This window comes from Halichoeres trimaculatus, unplaced genomic scaffold (assembly GCF_033239565.1).
Source record: "Halichoeres trimaculatus isolate MK-OKI-2021-1 unplaced genomic scaffold, fHalTri1.1 fHalTri1_scaffold_13, whole genome shotgun sequence".
Lineage (NCBI taxonomy): Eukaryota > Metazoa > Chordata > Actinopteri > Labriformes > Labridae > Halichoeres > Halichoeres trimaculatus.
Window position 1 is genome coordinate 17668162 of NW_027437191.1, and position 24714 is coordinate 17692875.

Here is a 24714-nt window from a genome sequence, read left to right on the forward strand (position 1 = left end):
TTATATTTATTTAAGTGAGTCACACCCCTGAAAACAGGAGAAACTGCTCATAAGAGAATCAGTGATTACTCGTTGAGCGTATTTGGTACATTAAAGACCCAAGGTGTAAACTTTGAAAAATATCTTCTTTTAAAACATTTTAACTAAGTTTGATTTAAGGCCTGGTTCACCTGTAAGAAGGCACATGTAACTTCACAGGAGTAGACTATAAACATGTAAAATACAGGGTTTTTTTTCAGGAGGCCTCTGGAAATCTGAATATTTCAGCCAAGGGGGAGTTAAATCGAGATTTAAATAGTTTTAACATCATGAATGCAAAAAAATATATCAAATTGAATTAGCATTTTACAAATATCTGTTAAAATAAATATGAAACGAAATAATATCCTAGACATTTAGCACCCTTGATTGGTCGTACTGTCACGGCAAAAACAACCCTGGGGTCTTGATTTTGGTCTAGGGCTTCCAGGCCTCTGCTCCTCATGGCATATTCATTGTGGCTGCCAACTATGGTGGAGGAGACGGACCCTACCTTGATGAATCTCTGGACCAGCTTACTCGTTTCCAGTGAATACATCCCCCCGTCAGATGACAGTTCATTATTCCTAACATTAAACAAGCAACAATAACTAAAACCTGACTTTGATGAAAACATGAAGGCATTCCAATCTTGTTTGGCGCTCCTTCTCGTACACCTGCTCGCCAAGCCGCTGGCTTCCCCCTCATTTACTGTCCCAGCAGGCAGGAAGGCCCGCCCTCTCCTTACCAGCTTGACAGCCATGCTACATGAGCCAACAAGAACAGTGTTGCTGTGACAGTACTTTGATCTGAGAGATAAAGAAAAGTAAATACAGCCTGTAGATATTTCTGTTTAAGAATGGAAGTAATCTTTATATAAAAAAAAAAAAATTGCAGTAACTGATATTTTTAACCACCACAGTAAGGGAGTCCTTACCCCTGAATTTCCACCGCTGCGCCTCGCTGTGCAACGGACCGCCATGGTCTTGCTCCAATTGTCAAACCCCACTGGAAGCAGCGCGCTGTGACGTGCTGTTCAACCCGGAGGGGAGAGGGCTGGAGGGCTGGTCCTCGGAGAGTCACAGGCTCTCGTGTGAATAGCGACATCACACGATCACCATCCACTCCCATAACTTTTGATATGTCAGTTCCCGCCTTGTCCTTTCTGCCTGTATCCTTAAAAAAACCTTATAAAAAGGATGTTTGGGATCATACAGAATGTTGAACTGTAGAACACTTCCAAGATCAGCTTCTGTTCATCCATGGCGTCGCGTTGTGTCTCGGACCCTCTGACCGACTGTTTACCTGATGCACTTGCCTCCAGATGTGACGTATTTATAACATATTGGGGAAACTCACGTTCGAGAGTTTGTGCATTGTGTTTTATTTGGAATTTTCTGGGTACTTCACACGGTGAATTTACGAGGTTTGGAAGCGGCCTGAAAATAGACCTGAAGCATTTTTCTTGCGCCTGGGTGTGCTCCGGCGCTTCAGCAGCACGTACAATGGAATTTGCCAGATAGATTACAATGGAAGCTAACCGCTCCTCAGTGTGTTTCAAGGGCACAGCAGGTGCAGTGCAATTTAGGGCTTAGAAGTTGAAAGGACAGAGATAAGGGTCGTTTGGGGTCAGCTGGTCCAAATACAGCTACCGAAGATGGCAATTGGCACTGTCGACTAACAGGAATAGTCACATTTTACTTATCTTTACTTTTACTATGATCAATAGATCTTCAAAGGTTGCCTTTTTTTCAAAAGACAGAGTCCAGGTAGTCTGTGAAAAGACTTTATTTTTGGATTGTCCTTCTGTCCTGTGGGTCTCATGGAGTGACTGGTATTGACGTGGACATTGTCAGCTTTAAAGCCTCACAGCTGCCTCCATGGGTACAGACATGCCTCTCTTCTTGTTCAGGCAAGGTATTTGCAAGACTGGCGTCACATCCTCTCTGCTAAACAAATAACATGTTCCGACAAAATGTCAAAGATCCTTCAGGTCAGTCTACAGCAGCGCAGGTTCTTGTGTTGGTCTGAAGAAGACAGTTGTGGCTACAGAAAGTGCAATTCTGTGTGATTGTTACTTTTTCCCTTACCATTCTTCCCTACTTTGATTTTCCTATACTGAGGGTGGAACGGTTCACAAAATTTACAGTTTGGATCTTGTTGCAGCTTTGTGGTCACAGTTTTTTGGTTAGGTGTGGTGTACATTGTTGTTGTTTTGAACACCCTAGAATACCATACATCCTAATAGTCCACTGTTAACAGTTTGTTTTAATAAGCTATGCTATGTTAAGTCATGTAAAACCTGAAAGAATGAGACAATTTGTCATGTGATTCATCATTGAAGCTGGGTGAGACATGGCTTGTTTCAACATGACAACTACTTAGTAAGGAAGGTTGCTATTAGCTGTCCCAGAAATCGCTGAAAGTCGCTAAATGGCACCATTGCCTAATTTGCATAATGAGCCATTTTCATGTAATTGTCATGGGCGCTGTAGGAGAGAGGAATAATGTTGTAGGAGAGACAGAAAGCATGTCAAAAAAGAAAACTGTAAATACATTTAGAACCTGAAGTCAACTTTCTTTTGTTGATTCTTGTTCTTTTATGTCAAAATAACAACCCTCCTCTATCCAGGCTTAAAAAAGTGACCCAAAAGATGGGCATAAGCGCAATTTATTTGCATGCAGTCGCCCTCTTTGGCTGCAGCTTAGAGACAGAAAGTGGTGTATTTGTCTGTGCATGTGTGTGTATGTGTGTGTATGTGTACATAGTCGTGTTTCAACCAAGTCTTTCCCACTCTCTACTTGAAGAGCAGTAACACTGTGTCTCAATAACTCTCACGCTACTCCACTTCTCTTGTCGCTATCACATAATTTCATACCCAGGCAATAAGACACCAAACACTCCAGCCACACAAGTCATTCAGCTGCAAATGGGAACACAACTCTCCAAGGGTTTATAGGAGGCGTTTGATGTGTTTTTAAAGCTTCAATCAACAGTCTGTCTCTTTAGCATTCTGCAGATGCAAAGGTTTTGGATGTGGCGCTGCCTGCAATGAGAGCATAAAAACTCAAATTGAAGGAAAATCTGAATTGAAGTAGATTAATCGAGCGGTATTGTAAAGCTTATTTCACAAATTTAAAACAAAGCAGACATTAAATATTTCATGAAATACAACAAAAATGATATTAAAAACACATTTAGTGCATACATTGACATAGATATCACCAATGATAAAAATCTGCATTATCTCTCTTGTAAAAAATGCCATCAGAGAATCTTAGAGTCATACATTTTAATCATGGGAGGATTTCATGCTGTGTAAGAACATCAAGTTCTTACACAATTTCCTTATCTCTTCTTGACAGTTGATCTCTAAAAATGACCACATATACATATGATAATAAGCATATGATAAAATCTTTAAAGCATCATTGTCACATCACAGCTGCACATGGTGCATACATTAATCAAGTTATTGTCAGCTTAATCAGTGTAACTACATCAGGCAAAGGTATGATGTATATAATGTCACTTCACTTGTATAATGTTTATTACCATTACATTTTTTTAAAGTGAAAATAAAGAGGTCCTTAACATTAAGCTCCTCTCTTCATGTGACTCAGTTTCATGTGCAGAAATCTGTTTGAATCTTGTAGGAGTGAAAGAATTGGGAGTGTAGAAAGTACCTTTGGGGCTTAACACAAATGTAATCTTTCAAAGGAAATCTATACCAGTACAAGTGTAGCGCTGAAGCTACACACACTTTCACCTTGGTGTTATTTGTCAGGAAAAACACTAAATTGACTGCAATATTTACATGCTCAAAATTCACTTGGTAGCACAAAAAAGGAAGTAGAACTTAAGTGATAGCTAGCTGTAGGGTGATTTGTCTTTTGTGTGTGATCTTCACTTCATACAGTGACTATTAAAGAGTAAATACAGGGCAAGTATCACTGACACTGATACCAATATTGATACTTTTTAATATTTAAGGTTGATGAATCATCAAACTGCTGACCTTTAGGTGTTTTTGTGATTTTTTTTCTTCTGACAGAATTTGGGTGAAGTTTAAAGGTTACTTCAAAATACTTAAGTGTCATGATAAGCAATTACGTTCAGAAACATCAGAACAGTAACAAAACAAATTTTCCTATAACATTGTTTTTTTGTGGAATTATTTTCTTAAGAAAATAAAGTGCAAAAAAAAATCATCTCTTTAAGTTAAAATTGACACCAAATCTTTTTGAGGTACAGAGCTAAAGACTACAATACAAAACATAAATAAAAGTTCTCCCATTATTGCACTATCTTTTTAGATTAGAATTAGATTAGAATTAAGAATTATCACACAAAAACAATTGTTATAATAAAAAGTAAAAAAAACATCACAACATAAAAACGCAGGAGGTAGAGGGGGAGCGAAAGAGTGTGCTGCTCCACACAGTGACACAGCGGCACTTACACAGACACAGTTGGGTCAACACTTTTATAAAACTGCTGCAGTCAGTGCATGCAGGAAAAAAATAAACTACAGTTCCAATCTTTTTTACACTGGTATCATTCGATATCAATCCTACCATTGGTGCCCATATTATTTGGATTATTTGGATATTTGGATCGATATTTGGATTGATCTGCCCACCTCTATTAAATGGTTAAAATGTTGAATCAAGCATTTTTATCAGTGAAACAAGTCAGAGGATAGGTGTTTCAACACTTTCACTGGATGAATTTGCAGTGATGTTTCCTGCCTTTTTACCTGCTCCTGCACCAGTAGACTCTCTGCCGCAGGGCTGGTGAAGTTAGCTTCATTTCACTTGAAATAATAGTATAAAAAATATGGAAAGTAATATACCTGAAACGAAATGAGCTGTCAGGTTATCATAGATTAGCAAATCATAATAAATAGACATTTTTCTGTCTCTGGGTTTTGGGCATCAAGCAAATTTGGATTTTTCTGCTCAGGGATAAAGATTATTTCTTTCATTTAAACTTCATTTTGCTGCCTAATCAAGCGCTATTGTTAATCACATTTTGAAGTGCATTGTTTGTGTGGTTAAGGAAAACCACTGCTGCTTTCTGCCTCCTAAAGATCCCGTTTCCCACCATTGACTTTCAAAGTCTTTAGCTGTTACTTTCCCAACTGATTATGGCTCCCAGGCATGACGGAGCAGCACCCGGCTCAATGACACGGCTGAGTTTCCATTATTCCCCCAGGCATAATGAGCTGATTTCCACTTGCTTGCACTGGAAGTTTTCATTATACTGACTAAAGTGCTCGTTTGCAAAATAGAACCGCTCTTTACTGTAATTGTTCTGCTTGTGGTGTTTACGCGATACCGCACAATAGCCCTGTTTATGTAAGTGTTTAGGTCTGTTTACCCTGTGCCAGTCCCTGCTTTCATGTGAGAGCCTTTCCCGATTGTGTGAGTGAGCATGCTTGTGCTAAGTAAAATTATGGTTGCTGTACACCAGCATGCTGAGTGAAGAGACTGAGTTTTTCTCATTGTGTATTTATCTTTGCCTGCAGTCTGCGCTCACACCCATCATACACTCACTCATGAGAACATTTAAAACATTCTCAGTGTTCTGTTTAGAGAGACAGGGCACGATTTTAGAGTAAATCATGCAGAAAAACCGCTTAGCTTTTTGAACATCTCATTAGGAAGTAAAGATTTACAATGAAAGCCCACTAATCATTGGTAGATTCTCTAACTTTCAGGTCATATACTCATGGAGTCAGTGAATTGGAAAGTCTATTCTAACATTTATTGGGTTTGCGAATGTATTTTTTGAGGAGATTTTAAAGGTGTAATTTTTCTGACTTTAAGTTTGCTGAAGTATTTACTTGTAGAAAACGCCGTCAAAGGAGGTGAAAGTGCTCCCCCAGTGGCACCGAGAACATTGGTTGAAACAGCACATCCGCTGACATCAGCCATCGCCTGTAGCCTTTGCAGATGATTTTTCAATTCAAGGGTTCAAACTTCCTGCCGTATTAGCTGACCTTGGAAGTGCTGGACTGCTGAGCCCACTCCCTGTTGTTGAATTGACCAGAATAATGAGTCAGGCCAAATGACTTCCCCATCACACAGAAGCACCACAGACCCAATGACTCCCCTCTCTTCGTATAAATTGTGCACTTCTACAAATTGCACCCTTGTACCACAATCATTAGCAGACTATATTTTACCCATGGGAGCGGTGCAGAGTAGAGGAGCTGCAGAAAGGGTCCTATTAGACAAATATGCACTCTAGCTACTCTGTTGCAGTTTACTATGAATATTCGAGAATAACTTCTCTCTAAATCTTTGATTATTTTCTCTGTTGTCTGTGTTGAGAAACTGGGCTTGTATCTTTCCTGTGATCAATCCCCTTCATGGTAGATTATGACCCACAGTGCTGCTGACTCTTTATGAAGTGATTATTCCCTCCAAAATGAGTTCCTCTTCCCCTTGGTATCCTTCTAATCATATGCACATACTGTTTACACCATTTGCAGAATTAGTGCTAATGAGGCCACTGACTGTATAGCTAAGTGGTTGACATGACATAAACACAGCTCATTAAGATTATTACTAGCTTGGTCTCAAGAGAGAGAAGGCATGTCTGTTTCTCCACAACCACAAAGAGTTTGATACAATACAGAGACACAAAGAGAGATGTGTTTAAAAACTGGGCATTTAAGCATTAGTATGTTGAGTTGATGATCTAGAGAACTGCAAACAGAGTAGATGGTCCATAAACAAGGCAAGACACTTGCACCTTTTAACACACATTCTCTACCTCGGGACTTTGACTAAATGACAACCTTGAGATCAAAATGGATCAAGACTGGATCACAGAAGGCCTAGTGGTTTGGGTCGTGCTTCATAAGGTTCGCCCTCACACCAGTGGTCCGGGTTTGAATCCACCCTCTGGCATTTTTCCTGTATGCCACTCCCCACTCTCACCCTGATTCCTGCTCTGTCCACTGTCCTCTGTCCTATCCAATTGTAGGCATAAAAAGCCCCCAAAAAATAAACAAAAAAAGGGTCAAGACAAGGACTCATAATGTTATAATCTGGTAGACCAACAGAAGTAGAAGTACTGGTCTTTGAAGACTGACAGGTGGTTTGGTTTTTCTGTCAGTTCATTTTGGTCGTTGTGACATATTTGTTTACACTTACAGTCCTCTGGGGACTATGAATGTAAACAAATACATACAAAAACCACAGCTTTTACTGACTTTTCTGTTGTAAAACCATAAAGTTGACCTTTTTTCTTTGATAACAAAAGGTATCTGAAAGATATCCATAGCGCTTTATCTACCTTTCCAAGCTTCCAAGCAGATGAACCTGAGCAATTTGAATAATCCTCCTACTTTTATCTACTTAACTACTTTTCTCCTGTGAAAAAAAGCACCTACTATTTAGACTGATATAAAACTTTGGCAGACACATTCATGACTCCAAGAGGATAAACTTTGAGACTGTTATGATTCGTTGCCCTTCACACATGAAAACCACTATGTGCCTCTTCTATCATTGAAACAACAAATGATTTGATTGATGCAAATTTTAAAGATACATGCATGGCAACCAAAGGGTAAGTTTCGTTAGCCCCTGTCTGTAATTTACTACTTCCTTTGGAAAAAAAAAAAAAAAGGTTTTATTTTTACCTTTGCCAAGAAAGTTATGTTTCTGGGAGAGTTCTTTTGTTTTTTTGTCTGTGAGCAACATATCTCAAAAAGTAAGAAGTGGATCTTGATGACATTTTCAAAATAGGATAAGGAAGAAGTGATTCAATTTTGGAGGTGATCTGGATCACTGTCTGGATCCTGGATTTTTTTTGGACGTTTCTTTATCATTGTAGCATAGGGCTGTTTTCACCAAATGTGTATATAACTCCATGATAAATGGTCAGGTTGCTTTGCAACAGAATACAAGAGTACGACCCAGATCCTGGAAATATTCTGGATACTAAGATCTGGAATATGAAATATGTTCTAGGTCATAATTTTCAACACTGTCAGGAAACAAATGATGGTACAAACCTGCAACTTACACCAAATTGTAGCAGACAGTCTGCTGAAAGGGAGTATAACGTTAAAGTAGGACTAAAGTATTGTGTTAAAATGACAATATGCTTGGTGGGCTAGTTTGTCCATTTACTTATATAAATCAACTAAATATTGTATATAATAAAAATGAAAATAAAATTAATTTTAATTTCTTGACACAGGAGTTTAAATTCTAAGGAGTTAAGTGATTTACTGATCGTCCTTTTGCACTACCAGTAACACTAAACAATCAACAGTTGTATTTGTGTTAAAGGTCATCTTGTTAGAAAGAAATTATTAACTCTATAGCTTTTTAATAATGATAATAATAATAAAAAACTTTCTAATTTTGATACTTTCCCATCAGCCTCAGCAATCATATTCAACCCCTGATTTTATCATTTTAACATGCTTACAGGCTCAACATAGATGGCAAAATTATTTAAATTCTTCTAAGTTATTGTTTGTTCACTCTCTGCAGTTTATTTTGCCAAGATCATCCCGTTAGAGTCAGTTTACAGGACACAACCGCATCAAATGAAATAGTATATATCCTTTCATGATATATTGGGCATATTCATCGTTATGTAACCTTTTATAGACGGCGCTGCATGATGTAATACTGAGAATGAGGTCACAATAACCGTAAAACTGAGTATTTCAGAGCCACTTTAATAACATCTTGTCCCATATTTAGCCAGACAGCTTAGGGAAAGGGAAACAGACTTTTCTGGATAGATTTGGACTGATGTCTGAAATTTAATAACATGGGAAATTAAGACTGAAAATGAGAGAGCAAAGCATGGTTGAGAAGATTTAAGACCAGGCTTTCAATCTTTTTTTTTACTCTGCTCCCCTCCTGTCTGGGAACAGAGGGAAGAGTTGGCTTCCTCCAAGATGTGCACCATCACACACACACTACCTTGTGTGGTTACACTTAACATACAGTTTACACATCCTTGCCTTTGAAGAATTAAAGAACCGTTTTTGAGACGGTCTGTTAAAAAGCAAGTAATTAGATTAAAAAAAGAAGAATTAGCGCTGTCTTTGCTTGACTTGAAATAGGATTGTGAAGACTACTTATTAAAAAGAGGAAGGATTGCAGAGATTCTTAAGAAGTGAGAGAGAAGGGATAAAAATGTGAAGGATTCAAGTTTTGGGAGGCGAGAGGGAGGATATTATCCACATAGCCAAAAGGACAAAGTAATGTAGATGAATGACAGAGAGAGTGAGTGAGAGTGGGAGAATGCAAACAGTATTTCATCATGAAAGCCTTATTTCAATAAATCTCTTCAAACACAGGCCTGTCCATCACAGAGACAGCTGACTTTCTTCTCCCTCTCTGGTGCGCTTTCCATTTCGTTCATCGCTTTTTGAGTCCAAATAGTGACTCCAGCGTTAACAATTAGCATTCTACCTCTCATTTCCTCACTTTTTCTGGCTAATTTTCTCCCTCTCTTTGAATCTCTGGCTTTACTCTTTATGCTTTAATAACCTCCTCTTTTCCCTCTCCTCTCCTTTATACTTTGCCACCCTGCTTTTGAACTGCACACTGCCACAATGACTGCCACTAAGGCCACATCCAAAGAGACACACACTCACTGTGTGCAGGAAGAGACACACGCAGAGGCGGGGACACACCTCTTTCTTCAAGCTAACACATTTCCAGCAGCCATAATTATCTTATGCAAATAAGATCAACAAATAAACCATCTTGTCCTGCTGGGCAACAGAAATAAGATGCCGAAAACCGAGTTCGGGATCTCATTTAATCAAAACAAAAGTGATGAGTGAGATACAACATCCAGCTACCGCTTCCTCTGCTCTGCATTCTCAATCATAACTGTGTCCACAGTTGGATTCCCCATACGCCTGAATAACTGTGGCAATTATGTTTCCTGGTATATTTACCCATATTTTCTCACCATGTAGGAAAAAATGGGCCCATTGGGTTGCCTGATTTAACTCAGGTGCAGTAGTCAGTTTCTTCCTGAAAGCAAAATAGTGGAAGAAGTGGCAGGGTAGTTTGTCTGCCCCTGCTTTAACCACAGATTTTTTGGAAATTACTGCAATTTTTGAAAATAGTCTCATTAGATCTTCACGGCAGAGCAGCAAAAGAACTGTGAAGTTTTCTGCACCACGGAGTGCAGGCTGGTTGAAGCTCAGTATATCACTTAGTTTAATGATAAGCCTTTAAGACAGTTCACATTTGGTCAGACCTGGCTTATACTGTGCAGCATAACTTCTGTATCATTCTGACTGCTGCTTTTCACATCAACTATAGGTTATACAGAAAAGAAAAAAAGATGAAGACGAGGATCCAGATGTTCTCCAAGGTGGATCATATTTTATAAGACAAACGCAAGCATAGCAAGTCGAAGTAACCCAGGTGGGATAATTGTCAGCAATTTGAGACACATTACACCCGTTTCTCTAAAGGTCTTTGATAATTGCACATTCTTGGAAATACTGAGTGCATTCAAATCCCTTTTTATGTGTTTTTAAAACACATTTAAATCCTGAGCACAGAAATCCTGACTGAAAATGACAGAAGCAATAAAAAATTCTCTATTTCAATTTATATGTTTAATTTGGGGGAGGTGTACGAGATAAATCCAACAAACTAGAGAAGCGCTCAGAGAGCGCAGACCTACGCCAAGCATATTTTGATTGTCACGCAACACTTTAGTCCTACTTTAATGTTATACTCCCTTTCAGCAGACTGTCTGCTACAATTTGGTGTTAGTTGCAGGTTTGTACAATAATTTGTTACCTGACCGTGTTTGAAATTATGATGACCCAGAACATATTTCATATTCCGGATCTTAGTTGCCAGAATATTGCCAGGATCTGGATCATACTTTTACATCTGTCAGAAATGATGGTGACCTTGTCTTGTATTGTTTGACCATTTATGGTCAAGTTATATACACATATGGTGAATACAGCTCTATCTCACAATGATAAAGGATCCCTTTGAGAAAATCCTGGATCCAGACAGTGATATGGATCTCCTCCAAAATTTAATCACTTCTTCCTTATCACATTTCGAACATTTCCTAAAAAAATCATTAAGATCTGTTTGTAACTTTTGGAGTTATGTTGGTTACAGACAAACAAACAAACTCTCCCAAAAACATAACCTTCTTGGCAGAGGTAATAAATACAGTTTTCAATTTGACAAGTTGTTGGGAGTTTAAGTACAGCTGATACCAGAAGAATGAAAATTAGAGATTAGAAGCCACAAGCTGTCTCAATTTTATTGCATATAAAATTAATTCAGCACGTTACTTTTTTTTTATTGCTTTGCTGCATCAAGGGGGTGTTATGGGTTTGGGTTATCTGTTCATCCAGCCGCAAAACCGTTTTTATGATCTGTTCATGTAACTGAGGAAAACTAAAAAGGAGGAGTCGATAAAAAACAAAGAGACCTGAAGATGCAGTGATCAAATTCTGAAGGTCGGGATTACTTTGACCTGAATCCTGCCTCATTCATATAAAAGTGATATCAAAGCAACTCCTCACCATGTGTATCATTCCTTTTCTCAGGCTGATCCCAAAGAGCTGATCCGGTTGGTCACACAGCATGTGTCTGCGTATTCAGACTGGCCCGAGGAGTTGCAGAAGCTGATCAGCCAGCTGCACGTGTACAACGAGCGTCTCACAGACTTCACACAGGCTCAGGTGCTACAGGGGCTGGGCCGTGGTGTGGACGTTCAGCGCTTCAGCTCAGACTCTGATTACAAAAAGGAGACCATCCTCGGCCTGACAGAGTATGTATGAAGCATGTTTCAAATAAAGTCTTTCTGCTTGTGAAATACTCACAGTGGGTTTGGGATGTTACTGGAAAGGTGGGCTCTGTTTGATCTGCGTTTTTTAACATTCCACTAACGAATGTGAGTGGGAGCGGTGTCTGTTTGCCTTATTATGAAGAAAACTGATCAAAACTTTTATCTTCTCTGTGCTAAAGGACCCTGGATGACGACGTGTATAAAATTGCTCTTTCCCTGGCTAAGCGCTACAGTGTTCCTTTGTGGGAGGTCTACATGACTCATCTCGAGTTTCTCTTCACAGACAGCGGGTAAATGCACACACACACACACACACACACACACACACACACACACACACACACACACACACACACACACACACACACACACACACACACAAATATCGTCTAGTTTTCATGAGTTTTCACCTCATGTTACCTCTCTGCACTTCTTTGTTCACATCACCTGATATCTTAGAAAAATATCGTAGAAACCTTTATTCTGTCAAAGCAATAATGCCCTTGATAGAATCTTGTTTGATGGAGAAACCTGTTGCATGTGCGTGTGTGTGTGTGTGTAATTTATTCCTTCAAAGTCCCAAGTTTGTACACACTTCTTTTGTCACTCCTAATGTTAATTTGCTGGGAGTGAGGTAAAAAAGTGAGCAGCACTACCTCTGAGTAATGCCAAAACTTGCCAACATAAAACCACACATCAAGCACTCCAGGGTAAATGAAATGTGTTGTGAGTATGTGTGTTTATTTGTGCCTTAGTGGCAGAGGGGATGTGTGTGTCACAGTCTATTTCCATAATTTATTTGCTCTCTGACTCCCCAGCTTTGCATCTGACTAGCTCTGCACCTTTCCTTGTTTTAATAGAATGCTCTTTCAGCAGATTTTGAGATGTATGCAGGAGTGTGGGTGTGTGCATGCACACACATGTACATCCATGATGAATATCCCCCTGTCGCATTCTGATATAAGGAAATGGTTTATGGGCTCCACTTATCGATAAATTACAACCTGCGCCCTCTTTAAACCCAACCACTGCCCTGCACTGTGTGTGTATGTGTGTGTGTATGTGTGAGAGAGTTTCCCACAAAATCTCAAGATCATGACAAATGTGTGAAGAATATTCATCCTCTAATCTTGACTAGAAGCATCTGCAATGCGTATTGATTTAACGGATGGATGGACGCAGCGACTGATATAAATAGCCGAGCGAGGGGAGCTCAAAGGAAAGATGCATTCAAAAAGAGCACGAGTGTGAGATGGAATTTAAAGTTTTATTGATCATTGTAAAGAAAGTTTTTTTTCATTTCATTCATGCTAGATGTTTGACTGTAGAAGCAGACAGCCACTCCACCGTGTCTTGAGAACAAGTCCAGTTCGTGGGCTCTGCTAGGATTAAGAAAAGTCTTGATTACTCCTACATGTGTGGCTGTAAACTTTGTTTGTTTAATAATCTGTCTTCTGAAACATCCACAATTAGCAGTTCTGATTGGACGTCTGGCTTGCTAAGGTCTTGCTGAGGTCTCCACAAAAACTGCTCCCCCTGGTGGCTGGCTGCAGTATAGGTTAAAAATCTGGCTTTCCAGTCATTCCAGATGGGCTGTGGTCAAACTTTAAAAAATTAACACACCTCATAGAAATGTTTCTCACGTCTGATTGTTGTGGTGATTTGAAGATATCATTTGGCTGCCTTGTATTCAAGTCCTCTTTTTTCTGAAAAGTTTTGTTTTCATTATTTATACTAAGTTAAAAACGAGGCTTTACCTAACGTTAAACGATGATTGACAGCTGCCGTTCTCGCGTATTTTTTCGGGGGACTGTAAAATATGTCGGTAGGTGGAGTCAAGAAGTGATTAGACTCTCAAAAGAAAAAAAAAATATTATTTTTGTCACCCAGCTCCACTCAGATTCTCCCAGAATCCCTCATCGTCTCTACTGCGCAGACTCTGGCTGCAATTGCTACCAATAGCTGCGCCTGTGACAGGGATATTTTGGCTTCAAAACCGTGCAATGATAAATGGCCGAGCAACACTGTCCACTCTATATACAGTCTATGATCAGAACCCATGTCAACCATTGCAGATGCTGGTAATCGACAGATTGGTGTGTCTTGATTTATGGCATTAACTTTGAAAACTGCAGACAGCTCATGATGGCTTTAAGTACAGCACATTGTGCACCTATCTAGTCCCTGTTGCATTGACTAGATAGCATGACAAGAAGAAAAAAATCTTGGTGTCATGCATAAAGTTCGCAGGAGAATGTGTCTATGCGCGTCTCTATTTGTGTGCGTGTGCGCATGACTGCCGTTGCTGTCTGTGCGCATCTTTATCTGTGTGCATTCGCACATTTATGCCGGTAGCTGCTGTATTTTCTGTGAAGCCAGTCTGTGCGCTTGCGTTGCATTCGAATAAAAATGTGCTTGTAACACCGTACTTGGCGAAGGACTCACATGCAAGTCTCTCAAGGCGGATATAAGTCAGTTTAATCAGTGCTCAGGTCAAAACACAAAGATCAATAGACAGGCAGAAGGGAGACAAAAGACACAGGTGAAACACATGAGGTAATCACAGACGCGGGAGACAGACAGGAGGAGGTGACCTGAAACGACACTCAAGGTAAGTAACAAAATAAAACAGGAAGCACAAGACAAGAGACACAAGGATGATTGAAAACAAAAACAGACTTAACAAACCCTGTGGGCATGACAGTGCTAAAACACCCATTTTTGTTGCTTTCATGTAGCACAAACATAAATTGGCGCCTACGATTATGCCTCTTTGTGAGCTACAAGAGCAGGCCTGACTGAGATTTCGAACATCTCTTTACTGCACATTTTAAAGCCTGTCAGGTCTACAGCAGAGTCACTTACAGACATGCTGTGTGTTTACATCTTCCATGGGAAGAAACTCAAAGTGAGTGATGTGTTTGATGGTCAAAAGACAGCTGAATTAGTTTTTTATCAGACAGTAGTCACCGATTTATGAGCAGTAGGTATAGGAATAACAGGAGTAGAGTAGGAATAAGATTGTAGCATTACTCTCCACAGCGGTCCAAAATTGACTCAGACCAGAAACTCCTCATTGTAGCTTTAATTTGGCAACAATAAAAATTCTTGATCCTCAGGTTCAATAGTTCATTGTGAAAAATAATGAACCTCCAAAGTGACCAAACATTGTTTTGTTCAGATTTTCCAGAAAACTTATTGGGCTTTGGGGCCAAGTATCTGCTGGGCAGGCAGCCTTCTAACCACATCAATAAGTAACCTCACAAACCCTTATATCTATTTTATCAACCCAGCTGCTCTACTGGAGCTGTAGTTTAAAAGAAACATCTTAAAAGTTATGAAAAATAATAATGCTTTGGCTCTGGCAAGAGATAGATTTAGGCCATGGGGGGCTGCTACGGGAGAAAACTTGGTGTTGCAGAAGAACAACAAGTACTTCATTACCACTGAAAGTCTTTCTGTTTTTTTTCAAGTTTGTTTTTCCCATTCGTCGTAAAATTTGGTGTAGGAATTTGATTGGAATCTGGATCCAACTCACAAACTGGGAAATATTTTTACCGGACTGTATCAGAAGTGTCTGTGGTCAAGCTGATGGAGTATGTTTGGTCTAGCTGTTTCAGCACACACACACCATACACACGGACTATAGTTCTCATCACAGTGGTTGCTGTCAATTTCTAACACTCTACTGTGCACAATTTCTGTCTCTTTTCAGCTGTCGCACTAAAAAAGTGTAAAAATGCTCCTAATAGATAAACTCCTAAAAAAATTGAAATAATAATGAACAGCTTAGATGACTAAGCTTTCAGACCTTTGCACACCAACAACGACGCAAATAAACAGCATGAAATTTGCAAAAATTTTGGTGGCGTCATATTCAATCTCCACAGCTATTCTCCTCCAAACAATGTTTTTGTAATCGTTGTTTTTGTAGTTTTTATGTCTTTGTTGTAAAGAAGCGGGTGCTGGGACACAAACACAATCAATGTTGGATGTTTTGGTATATGACTTGTCAACAACCAGCGTTTTGATTGGTCGGATGTGTACTCGTAGTAAGCGAAACTTTGGAAAAATCGACCTCAGTCTGAAAAAAATAAAAGCCACACTTTCACTCAGTGGAAGAAGGTTGCTGGTGTAAAAGCTTGCTTTGAAAAACAGTTCTAAAAAAATTAATAACATGCGAAATACTTGCGCAAAAAATACACGTGGAGTGGAAAGGGCTTAAGTCAGAACACCAATACCATCAAAGTGATGCTTAAATGTTGGTCAACAAAGTAACTAAAGCAAAAGGAGACTCAAGACAATTACTTTATGCCATTCAAGCTTTAACCTTTGACTGCAAAAGAATGAAGCTCATGCAAAAGTGCTGAAAAACACTGTTGCTCGAGTGTCCACGTGAGACTGGCTCTTGAAAGACCTAAAACCACGGACACACATTGAAATTAGTCCAGTTTTACAGCAAAAACAAACATGTTTCAGTCTTAAAAGCTAATTTCTCGTCAGGGATTTTTTGAAATTTAATTCAGTGGTTTAGGAGATACCAGGATTACAAGTTTTTCATAATCAGAGGCACCACTGAGGAGACCTTAAACCTGTCTTATCTCACGGTTCCCGCGGATCCTTGAAAAGTCTTATAAGGCATTGAATTCATAACTCCAAAAATAAGGCCTGAATTGGCATTAAAAAGTCTTAAATCCAAATTTCAAAAGTCTTACAAATGTGAACACATTGGTTACATTTATGTTAGTTTGAAGTAAAAAAAAATTAAGTAACATTTATCTACTTTTCTACATAATTTCCTAATTACTCTTGTGGTAACATTGTGTAATCACAATAGCAAAACTAACAAAACAATGATGTGGTTGCACCAGGAACTTTAAAAGCAGATGCATGTCTTGGTTCTACCTAGGGTGCCTGGGGATAGAAAAAAATGAGGAAAAATTGGCAAAAGAAAATCCAAAATTGGCTTAGGAAAATTGATTATGGCAGCAAAATCGAGAATTAAATTTGACAGTAAAATTCAAAACCATGCAAAAATTCCAAAAATGGTTGTGACAGTGGCAAAAAAAAGATGAATGGGGGCAAAATAGGCATAAAGTTGTAAAAATGGGGTTAAAAAAAGGCAAAAAGTGATGCTTTTTGTAAAATAAACATTGGGTTAAAATTGCCTCTAACCCAGGTAATTCATGTGGTGTTTTTGTTTGTTAGTTTTGTTTGTTTCAATTGTGGTTCGTTGTCGACTTGTTTTTAAATTTGAGATCCAACGTCATTAAAAAAGTCTTAAAAAGTCTTAAATTTAACTTGCCTTGAGCCTCTAGGAACCCTGTAAACTCCTCTTTAAACACATGGCCTAGTAAGGCCATAGGTCGAAGAGGATAGACTTCAAAACTCTCCTTCACAAACAATTGAGTGACATTTAAGACACTACACCCAACTACTATACAATTTATGTCATCAAAGTGTGTGTGTGTGTGTGTGTGTGTGTGTGTGTGTGTGTGTGTGTGTGTGTGTGTGTGTGTGTGTGTGTGTGTGTGTGTGTGTGTGTGTGTGTGTGTGGGGCACACACACACACTGGGGCAAACCCAGTCAAAAGTTTGGACAGGCCTTTGCTTCGATAAGGTCTTCATCTCTTTTTCATCCCAATGCACTCAAGTTAACACAACACTGCATCGGTATTGGCATGGTGCGTAACAGCTGAGTAAATTATGGATACAAGTTTGCCAGACTTTGGAGGCCACTGTGAAGAGGGGTGAAAAAGAAAAATACAAAAATTTATTTTAAGTGAAATGATTCACAAGAGCTTGAGTTCATTGTTAAGTGTTACAAACAACAGGGTGTGGAAGAAGATTGTTAGGTAGAGAAACACTGATAAAATCTGTGACAAGGGAGGGACATAGAGGGGAGGGAAGGCCTGACCAGATAAATAAAGGGAGAGGAGATGGATGTTGGAGCCAGAGTGTTCCTCACACAGTCCTATTAACACAGACTGAACGCTTTGGAGGAATCAATGCTCTGCTTATCTCCACTGTCGTCAGCTGTTTTGGCTGTGCGTAGCTCTTTGTGGATGGACTCTGACAGCCTCTGGGGACATGAATTCCAGCCGGGTGTATTGACTCTTAAATGACAGCTATTAAACCATTTAAATGACTTGTCCATCAACAAAGAGGGTGTTGATGTGCTGCTTAGAAATCACCCACAAGACTCGAGTTTTTCCAGCTTCTTTTTGAGTCTTTGTTTTATTTTTCTAAGTGCGTTATGTGATATTTTCTCTTCTTTTTGTTTAAATTAATGAGTGTGAATGACTTCAGGTAGAACAAAGACAACCCTGCAGCAGGGCGCGAAAAAATTATGTGCTCAGCATCAGTTGACAGTCAGCTGATCCAAACCAGCATCACGTTTGACATTTCAAACAGCACACCTCCAAGCTCCTCATTTAAGCGAGAACCTGCCGCTGGCAGCTGCTTTTTTCTGTGGATCAGTGTTCGCCTGTGATAAGAAATAAATAGTCTTTTGTGGCACCTTCCTGTCGTACTCATCCTCAAGATATGTACTGCTTTGAGCCTAATGAGGAATCCACAGGGGATACCTTTGAATTGTGTTGCTGTACATCTGTTGAACTCTTCTGGCAAATAAAAGTTCAGACTCTATCAGATATTGGCAGCTTTGCCCAGACTTTTTTTACTCTGAGTTGATCATTTCTATGCTATTGAATCATAGCTGGACAGTTAGTTTTTCTATTGTCAGTTGCTGAGATCCACTGGTGGCAAAAATCCTCAAAGAAGCTAAAACATTGACTTAATTTTTAAATGTTGCACTTTCTTTGTTCTGTTTACACTGAGCACTGACACTTAAACCTTCCAGGGACCTTGAGGTCTGCCAATAAAATCAATATTTGAAGATAGTTGTGAGCTGCTTTCCCCTCTTGACTGCATCCCTGTGGTTTCTCTTTAGCTGGTTTATTTGCTCTATTTTGCTTTGTGCTTTTGTGTCTTGAGCCAAAAATGTGATTTGCTACTTATTTCATTTTAGACAGTGTATTACATTATGTCAAAAAAAAAATAACTGAGATCATGTGTATTTTGTGCACTTTGCATGTTTAAAAGCTTTAAGAGCATTTTTTTTTTTAGTGGGAATTTAGACCATGCTGTTTCCACACACACACACAAGACGGGTGTGTGTGCGAGTGGGAAATGTTGTGTTGGGATTATTGACACACTGTCCACAAGAACCCTGCAAGGTTTGAGCCTGGAGCATGACCATGACCTGGAGCGTGACTGTAAGCATGTTTCATGGTGTCATGGGAGAGAAGCAGAGCGAGCAGGGCACAGACCAACAAATGTAACCACTAACCTTGGGTTCAGCTACACAAGAACTGCATTCCTGACAAAAGTGAAACTGCTTTCACACAGAACCTGTCAAATATGTGGTAGATGGGAAACCAGATTTGACACTTGAAACATAGTAGTTGGTCACTTTATGTCATTAACTCCTCATTTGTCTTGCTGTATTAAACTACTGCCTGGCTGTGCTGCTTTTTGCCTTCACGACTTCAGCTTTCCTCGGCTCTGTGAAAACTCTTTGTATCACTTTGAAAGTGGTTCGTATTCTTATCTTGAAACTCAACACCCATATACAGGGATAGACATATCAGGTTGCTCCACCATATTGCCCAAGACTGTTTCTAAATCTCAAACTTTAGTTTGTGGTATTTTAATTCTTTGCAAAGCTACGTGACATTGCCATTAGCTTCAGTTGTAGTTTGTGTTTGATATTAATTAGCAAAGCAACAAAAGATGCATTTAGTTGAAGGCTATGATGTGCTCCAGTACAGCCAAGATGTCCAAGCAGCTTCTCAAGTCATGGTGAAAGTGTTGAAGTTTACTCGTCCTTTTTGCCTTGTTTTCCACCGATATGAAAATTCAGCACGTTTTTGTTAAAAGATTAGCAGGCTGAAAGATTCAACACTGTAGCCTACACCACAGGTCTAGGTTGCCTTTTCCTTTGCGTGATTCAGTTGAATGCAGTTGTCTGCTCTGGAGCAGCAGGAGGAGACTGCTGTGAGTGAGGAAGACTGTCTGTCCGTGTTTTGGTTAGGGGAGGTACTCACACACTGGCCATTGAGGAGTTTAAAACATGCTTTAATGTCAGATTTTCCAAACTCCAGAAAAGTCGCAAGAATTGTTGTTTGAAAAAAACATGCCAAAGAGGTCTGAAAGTCATTAAATGCAGCAACAAAGTCTCTAAGTTTGCACTCAACACACGACTCAACGCCACAGGTACACCCTCTAACTCTGTGTTTTCCACTCATGTACACAACACACATGCTGCCCCATAGAGTGTCCTTCTGTACTCCTCTGCCTCGAGTTGAGCCTGCGTATGATCGGAGCTACAAACTTGCTTTAAACTGAATAGTAAAATTAGAAAAGCAGTCAGAGAGCGCAGACTTCCTCCAAGCATATTGTGATTGTCACACAACACTTTAGTCCAACTTTAATGTTATACTCCCTTACAGCAGACTGTCTGCTACAATTTGGTGTTAGTTGCAGGTTTGTAGGATAATTTGTTACCTGGCAGTGTTGAAAATTATGATGACCCAGTTCATATTTCATATTCTGGATCTTAGTATCCAGAATATTGCCAGGATCTAGATCATTCTTTTACATCTGTCAGGAATTACAGAAATTACTGTGACCTTGTCTTGTATTGTCACAAACTGAACAGAGCATACGTGCCCCGAGCTGAGTGAGGAAACCAAATGTTTACGATTTTTATCATGAACTGTTCCATCCCTACTGGCCAAACAATCCATCTCCTGCAACATCCACTCTCTTTCCTTTTGTAATTGTCAAAGTAACATTTTCAATATAACAAAATAAACTTTTACTGGCTGAAGAAAAGCAAGTATAGATGAACACAACACCGCAGCATAATGATAATACTATATGTGATTGCAGCTAAAACCAGGAAGTTGTTTCCACTCAGCTTCTCCCAACTTTTCTTCTCAAGATTTAAATTTCAATTTTCAAAAGTACTTTAAGACCTTTTTTTTTTTTTTTTTTTTTTTTACATTATAATGAATTTTAACTTTTGAGCATGACAATTAATTGATTTTTTTCACAAAAGTTTGACTCTGCTATTATTACTTTACCAGAAGTTGGCTTTTTTAAAAAAAGATAATCTTTCTCCTTTTTACCTCATCTCCGAGAGGCCCTAATACTCTCCTGTGGTTTTGAGTGTTTTGAAAGGTAGAAAAGCTATAATTGAAGAGTGTAAATTGGCCATCTTGGATAAATGGCAGAAAATTAATTTAATGACTAGCTAGTTAACATAATAGAGAAATGACAGGCTAAGGATGTGGTATATTTACCACAGGACTTTGTTAACATCAAACATTGAACTAGTTGTTGAAACATTAACAGTTGTTGAAAGTTGACTTTCATTACCACAGATGTTTAGAATATACACACAGAGTTCTTCAACGTTGAATTGTGAGTCTTTTTTAAATGTATGTGTCAGGAATTTTTATTCATCAGCTTAGCAAATCATAAACAATTGTCCTCTAAAACAGAACAACTGTTTTACAACCCCCACTCAACAGCAATTTATAAACCAACCCGTTAATTGTACTAAAAGACACAGAGCTAGCAGAAAATTCAAACAGCAGTGATGTGCTGAATAATCATCTCCTCTCTGCCAAATCCCCAGCCTGGAGTTGATTTCAGGCCGTCAGATGGCCACAGCAATTAAATCTGCATCTGAATTCAAGACTATTAGAAGCCTATTTTTGTCACCAGTGGAGACAACGCACAAATTATGGGAAGAAAGGAAGAAGGGAATGATGAGGGAATACAGGATCAGAAGTACTTTACCGGATTAAATCGCTCCCTGCTCTGGCATGTGAAGCAAAACAAAACAACAAAAAAAGATTGTAATAAGTAGCTCCTGATATCACAGATAAATGAACATGAGTGAGAGCGAAAGAGAGAGTGGGAAACCTTGTTTATGTGCAGAGAGAGAGACACTAGCGAGCAAAGCATGCGTGCAAAAGACTCATTATAGAGCAGTGAGAAAGAGATGCTAAAAGCAAAAGAGAACACAGAGGAGGTGGAGGCACCTAACACCTTGTGTCCCTGGAATGAGGAGAGGGAAAACAAAGAGGAGACGACAACCTGGCCTTGAAGAACAAACGTAACACACAGGAGCAGAAGCAGATCCTGACATGAACACTGGGCAAAGTCGGCCACTTACAGCTGTCTGTATTACTGCCTGTGTGGGCTTGCCAGGGAACAGTCTTTGACACCAAACTTGTCAAAAACGTCAAATGGTCCTACCTTTATAAGTGTTCTTTTTCTCCCCATTGTTCCATTTTCCTGTGCCTTCAGTCACTTAGCAGCTAATGTGCTTAAATAATGAAACATCAGTCTGTGATCAGGGTTTCAGGAGGCTCAGGAGAGTGTGCACTTAAGGAAAGAGACGGGAGGAAAAGTGACTCCTTACTTGGAGTAAGTTGCTGCCGTTGACTCCAGTGTATGAGGCCCCTGTTGTGAAGATGATTAGTGTTATTTGCATTATTGAGTTTATTGTCTGTTGTCCCACACTGCAGATGTTGTGTGTATTTTTTCATCAGAAAAAGCCTCCCAGCTAGCTCTGACACAGCGCCCATAGGAAACGCTGTCCTCTTTGATGTTGTCCTGTTTGTACAGATAAACAGACTCATGCACTCACGCTAACACACTCCCAGAAAGCTCCAGATTGCTCAGAGCCCCTCAGTGACAACCAGCAGCCAGCTTTTCCTCGCCTTCGCCTTTCCATTCCTTGTATTGTTTCTTGTTTAACCTTTGTTTTGCTGCTCTGTGAGGTTTTTCCTTCTCCGCCTCAACTCCCCAGCTTGTATTCTTTCCACTTGTCCTAGACCACCTGCTGTTTGTTGACTTTGTGTTTGGTGGTAAAACACGTTTTTTTTGAAAAGCGAAACAGTGCATAAGTCATGTGCAACTCGAACAAATCGCTAAATAGGTTTCCACACTTCTTTTTTCCCCACTAAGCATTTCTTTTCCTCTCTGTCTCCCTCTTGTCCTCGTTTTAACTTTTTCCTAGAAGACATGGCCGAGTTCTTAAATATATTCTTAGTGATAATCTGAGAAGTCCTCATCTTCTTGAAGGGACTGTATCTTTCATGATAAGCTCTCTGTGCTGCCTTTGCAAAGTGGTTTTCAAGTACCTTTTGCAACTAAATAGAGTCTGCAGTCTTCCTCTTTTGATTTGCTTGTTGATGAATTTGGATTTTTTTTTCTTGCTGTTTCCTCTTATCTTTTTTTAAGGCATGGTGGCTGCTGATGCTTTTGGGAGCAGCTTAAGTCTCAGTTTGATTCTTGCAAAATATCTGCTGCTCCTTATGCCAGAAATTTACTGTTAAGTGTTTCACATCTTTTAAACAAATGGATATTTCTCTCAGAGAAGAATTATCTCTCATAGCAGGCGTTTAGATATGCACATGGAAAAGCTTCGTGGAAAAATTGTGGAGTGGAACAGAGCATTACTATTTGAACGTTATGGATTATAATTTCTGTGATTGGAAAGAGTTTCTCTTCAGAATAGTAATGATTTCATTCTTTTCCTTTTCCAGTCTTTCCACCAAGGATATCGAATCCCGTAGTGACTCCCTTGGTTTGTTTGGCACCTTGAAGTGCGACCCACAGGCCTTTTATGTCCACATGAACAAGTATGTTCTTCCCACTGTGGAAGGGACCGACCAGGCCCGCCTACTCTACTACTACACTTTACTGGATGCAGCAGGCTGTGAGCCTTATGTCACCACCACCATCAAGCTGGACTCGCACGTCAAACTTCTTAAGAAGCTTAAAGCTGTTGCAAACGGTAAGTCAGCTTCTCTCTCCCTTGTAATGTGGATGGATGAACTGCAATATAACAGGAGGATGATTTAAAGTAGAAACAAATAATGTTTATTCCTGAAGTGCTGCTGGAACAATAGATGCAGGTTACACCCTGAATATGTCTCAGTCAGTGCTGGAGAGGACAAAATCCAGATTTACTTTAAAGAGGGAATCAAAACAATAATATGGCAAATTACTCCTCTTTTATTGTTAGCATCATAGCCTGTTTGAAGCATGGAAACTCCTAATTTTGAAATCTAAGCTCTTTAAGTTTCTTGGTATACGAATAAGGTTTTATTTCAAGAAAACAAGTAATCTTTCGTACCTCATTAGCAGAGGTAAGAAAGTCTTTTAATATCTGGAAGTAAAACATTTTTGTCATTTCTCAGGGGAATGTGGCTGATTATTAGGTTAAGATTTTTTCAAATTAAAGATAGGCTATAAATTCTTGCTTTGTTTTCAGTTTTTTGGTGTCAATATGGAATACTCAGTTTTTGTAAAAGCACAAAAAGGTGTTCTCATTTGTGCTACTCCTCAAACACACTTCTTTGTTGCACAGTGTTTGCCATCAGACTAAGCAAACGTGGTGCTATTAGAACACAGTACATGACAGTTCCAGTGTTTCCCCTACCAATATACAGGGGGGTTGGCCCACACCCTGAATGGAGGCACCTGCTCCCTCTGGAAGTGGGGTTAATTTTATTTTCCATACTGCGCCAGATCACAGCAAAAGTGATTAAAAATGACCTCTCTCATAAATCAGGCCCATACCTTTTTTTTATTATCTCTTCATGACGGGATGTTGTTCGTAAATCATTGGGTTCACATTTCTCCTCGCAGAACTTCACCGCGTGCGAAAGAGCATATGATCTTTAGCGCACTGACAAACACATGTGTGCATTTACTCACACAGACAAGCTCATTCCATATAGAGAGCTATAAAAAACAACACAAGAAACATTCCCCAGCGTT

The 24714-nt window shown here is 39.4% G+C and overlaps 1 protein-coding gene across 1 annotated transcript in view; it reads left to right on the forward strand.

The window, feature by feature from the left end:
• nbas (NBAS subunit of NRZ tethering complex) overlaps positions 1 to 24714 on the forward strand; it is a 221581-nt gene that overhangs the window by 117020 nt on the left and 79847 nt on the right. Inside the window, exons 42-44 of the mRNA XM_074685126.1 lie at positions 11607 to 11830; positions 12028 to 12138; positions 23475 to 23725. Coding sequence (XP_074541227.1) covers positions 11607 to 11830; positions 12028 to 12138; positions 23475 to 23725 — 586 coding nt within the window. The remainder of the gene's footprint in view (positions 1 to 11606; positions 11831 to 12027; positions 12139 to 23474; positions 23726 to 24714) is intronic.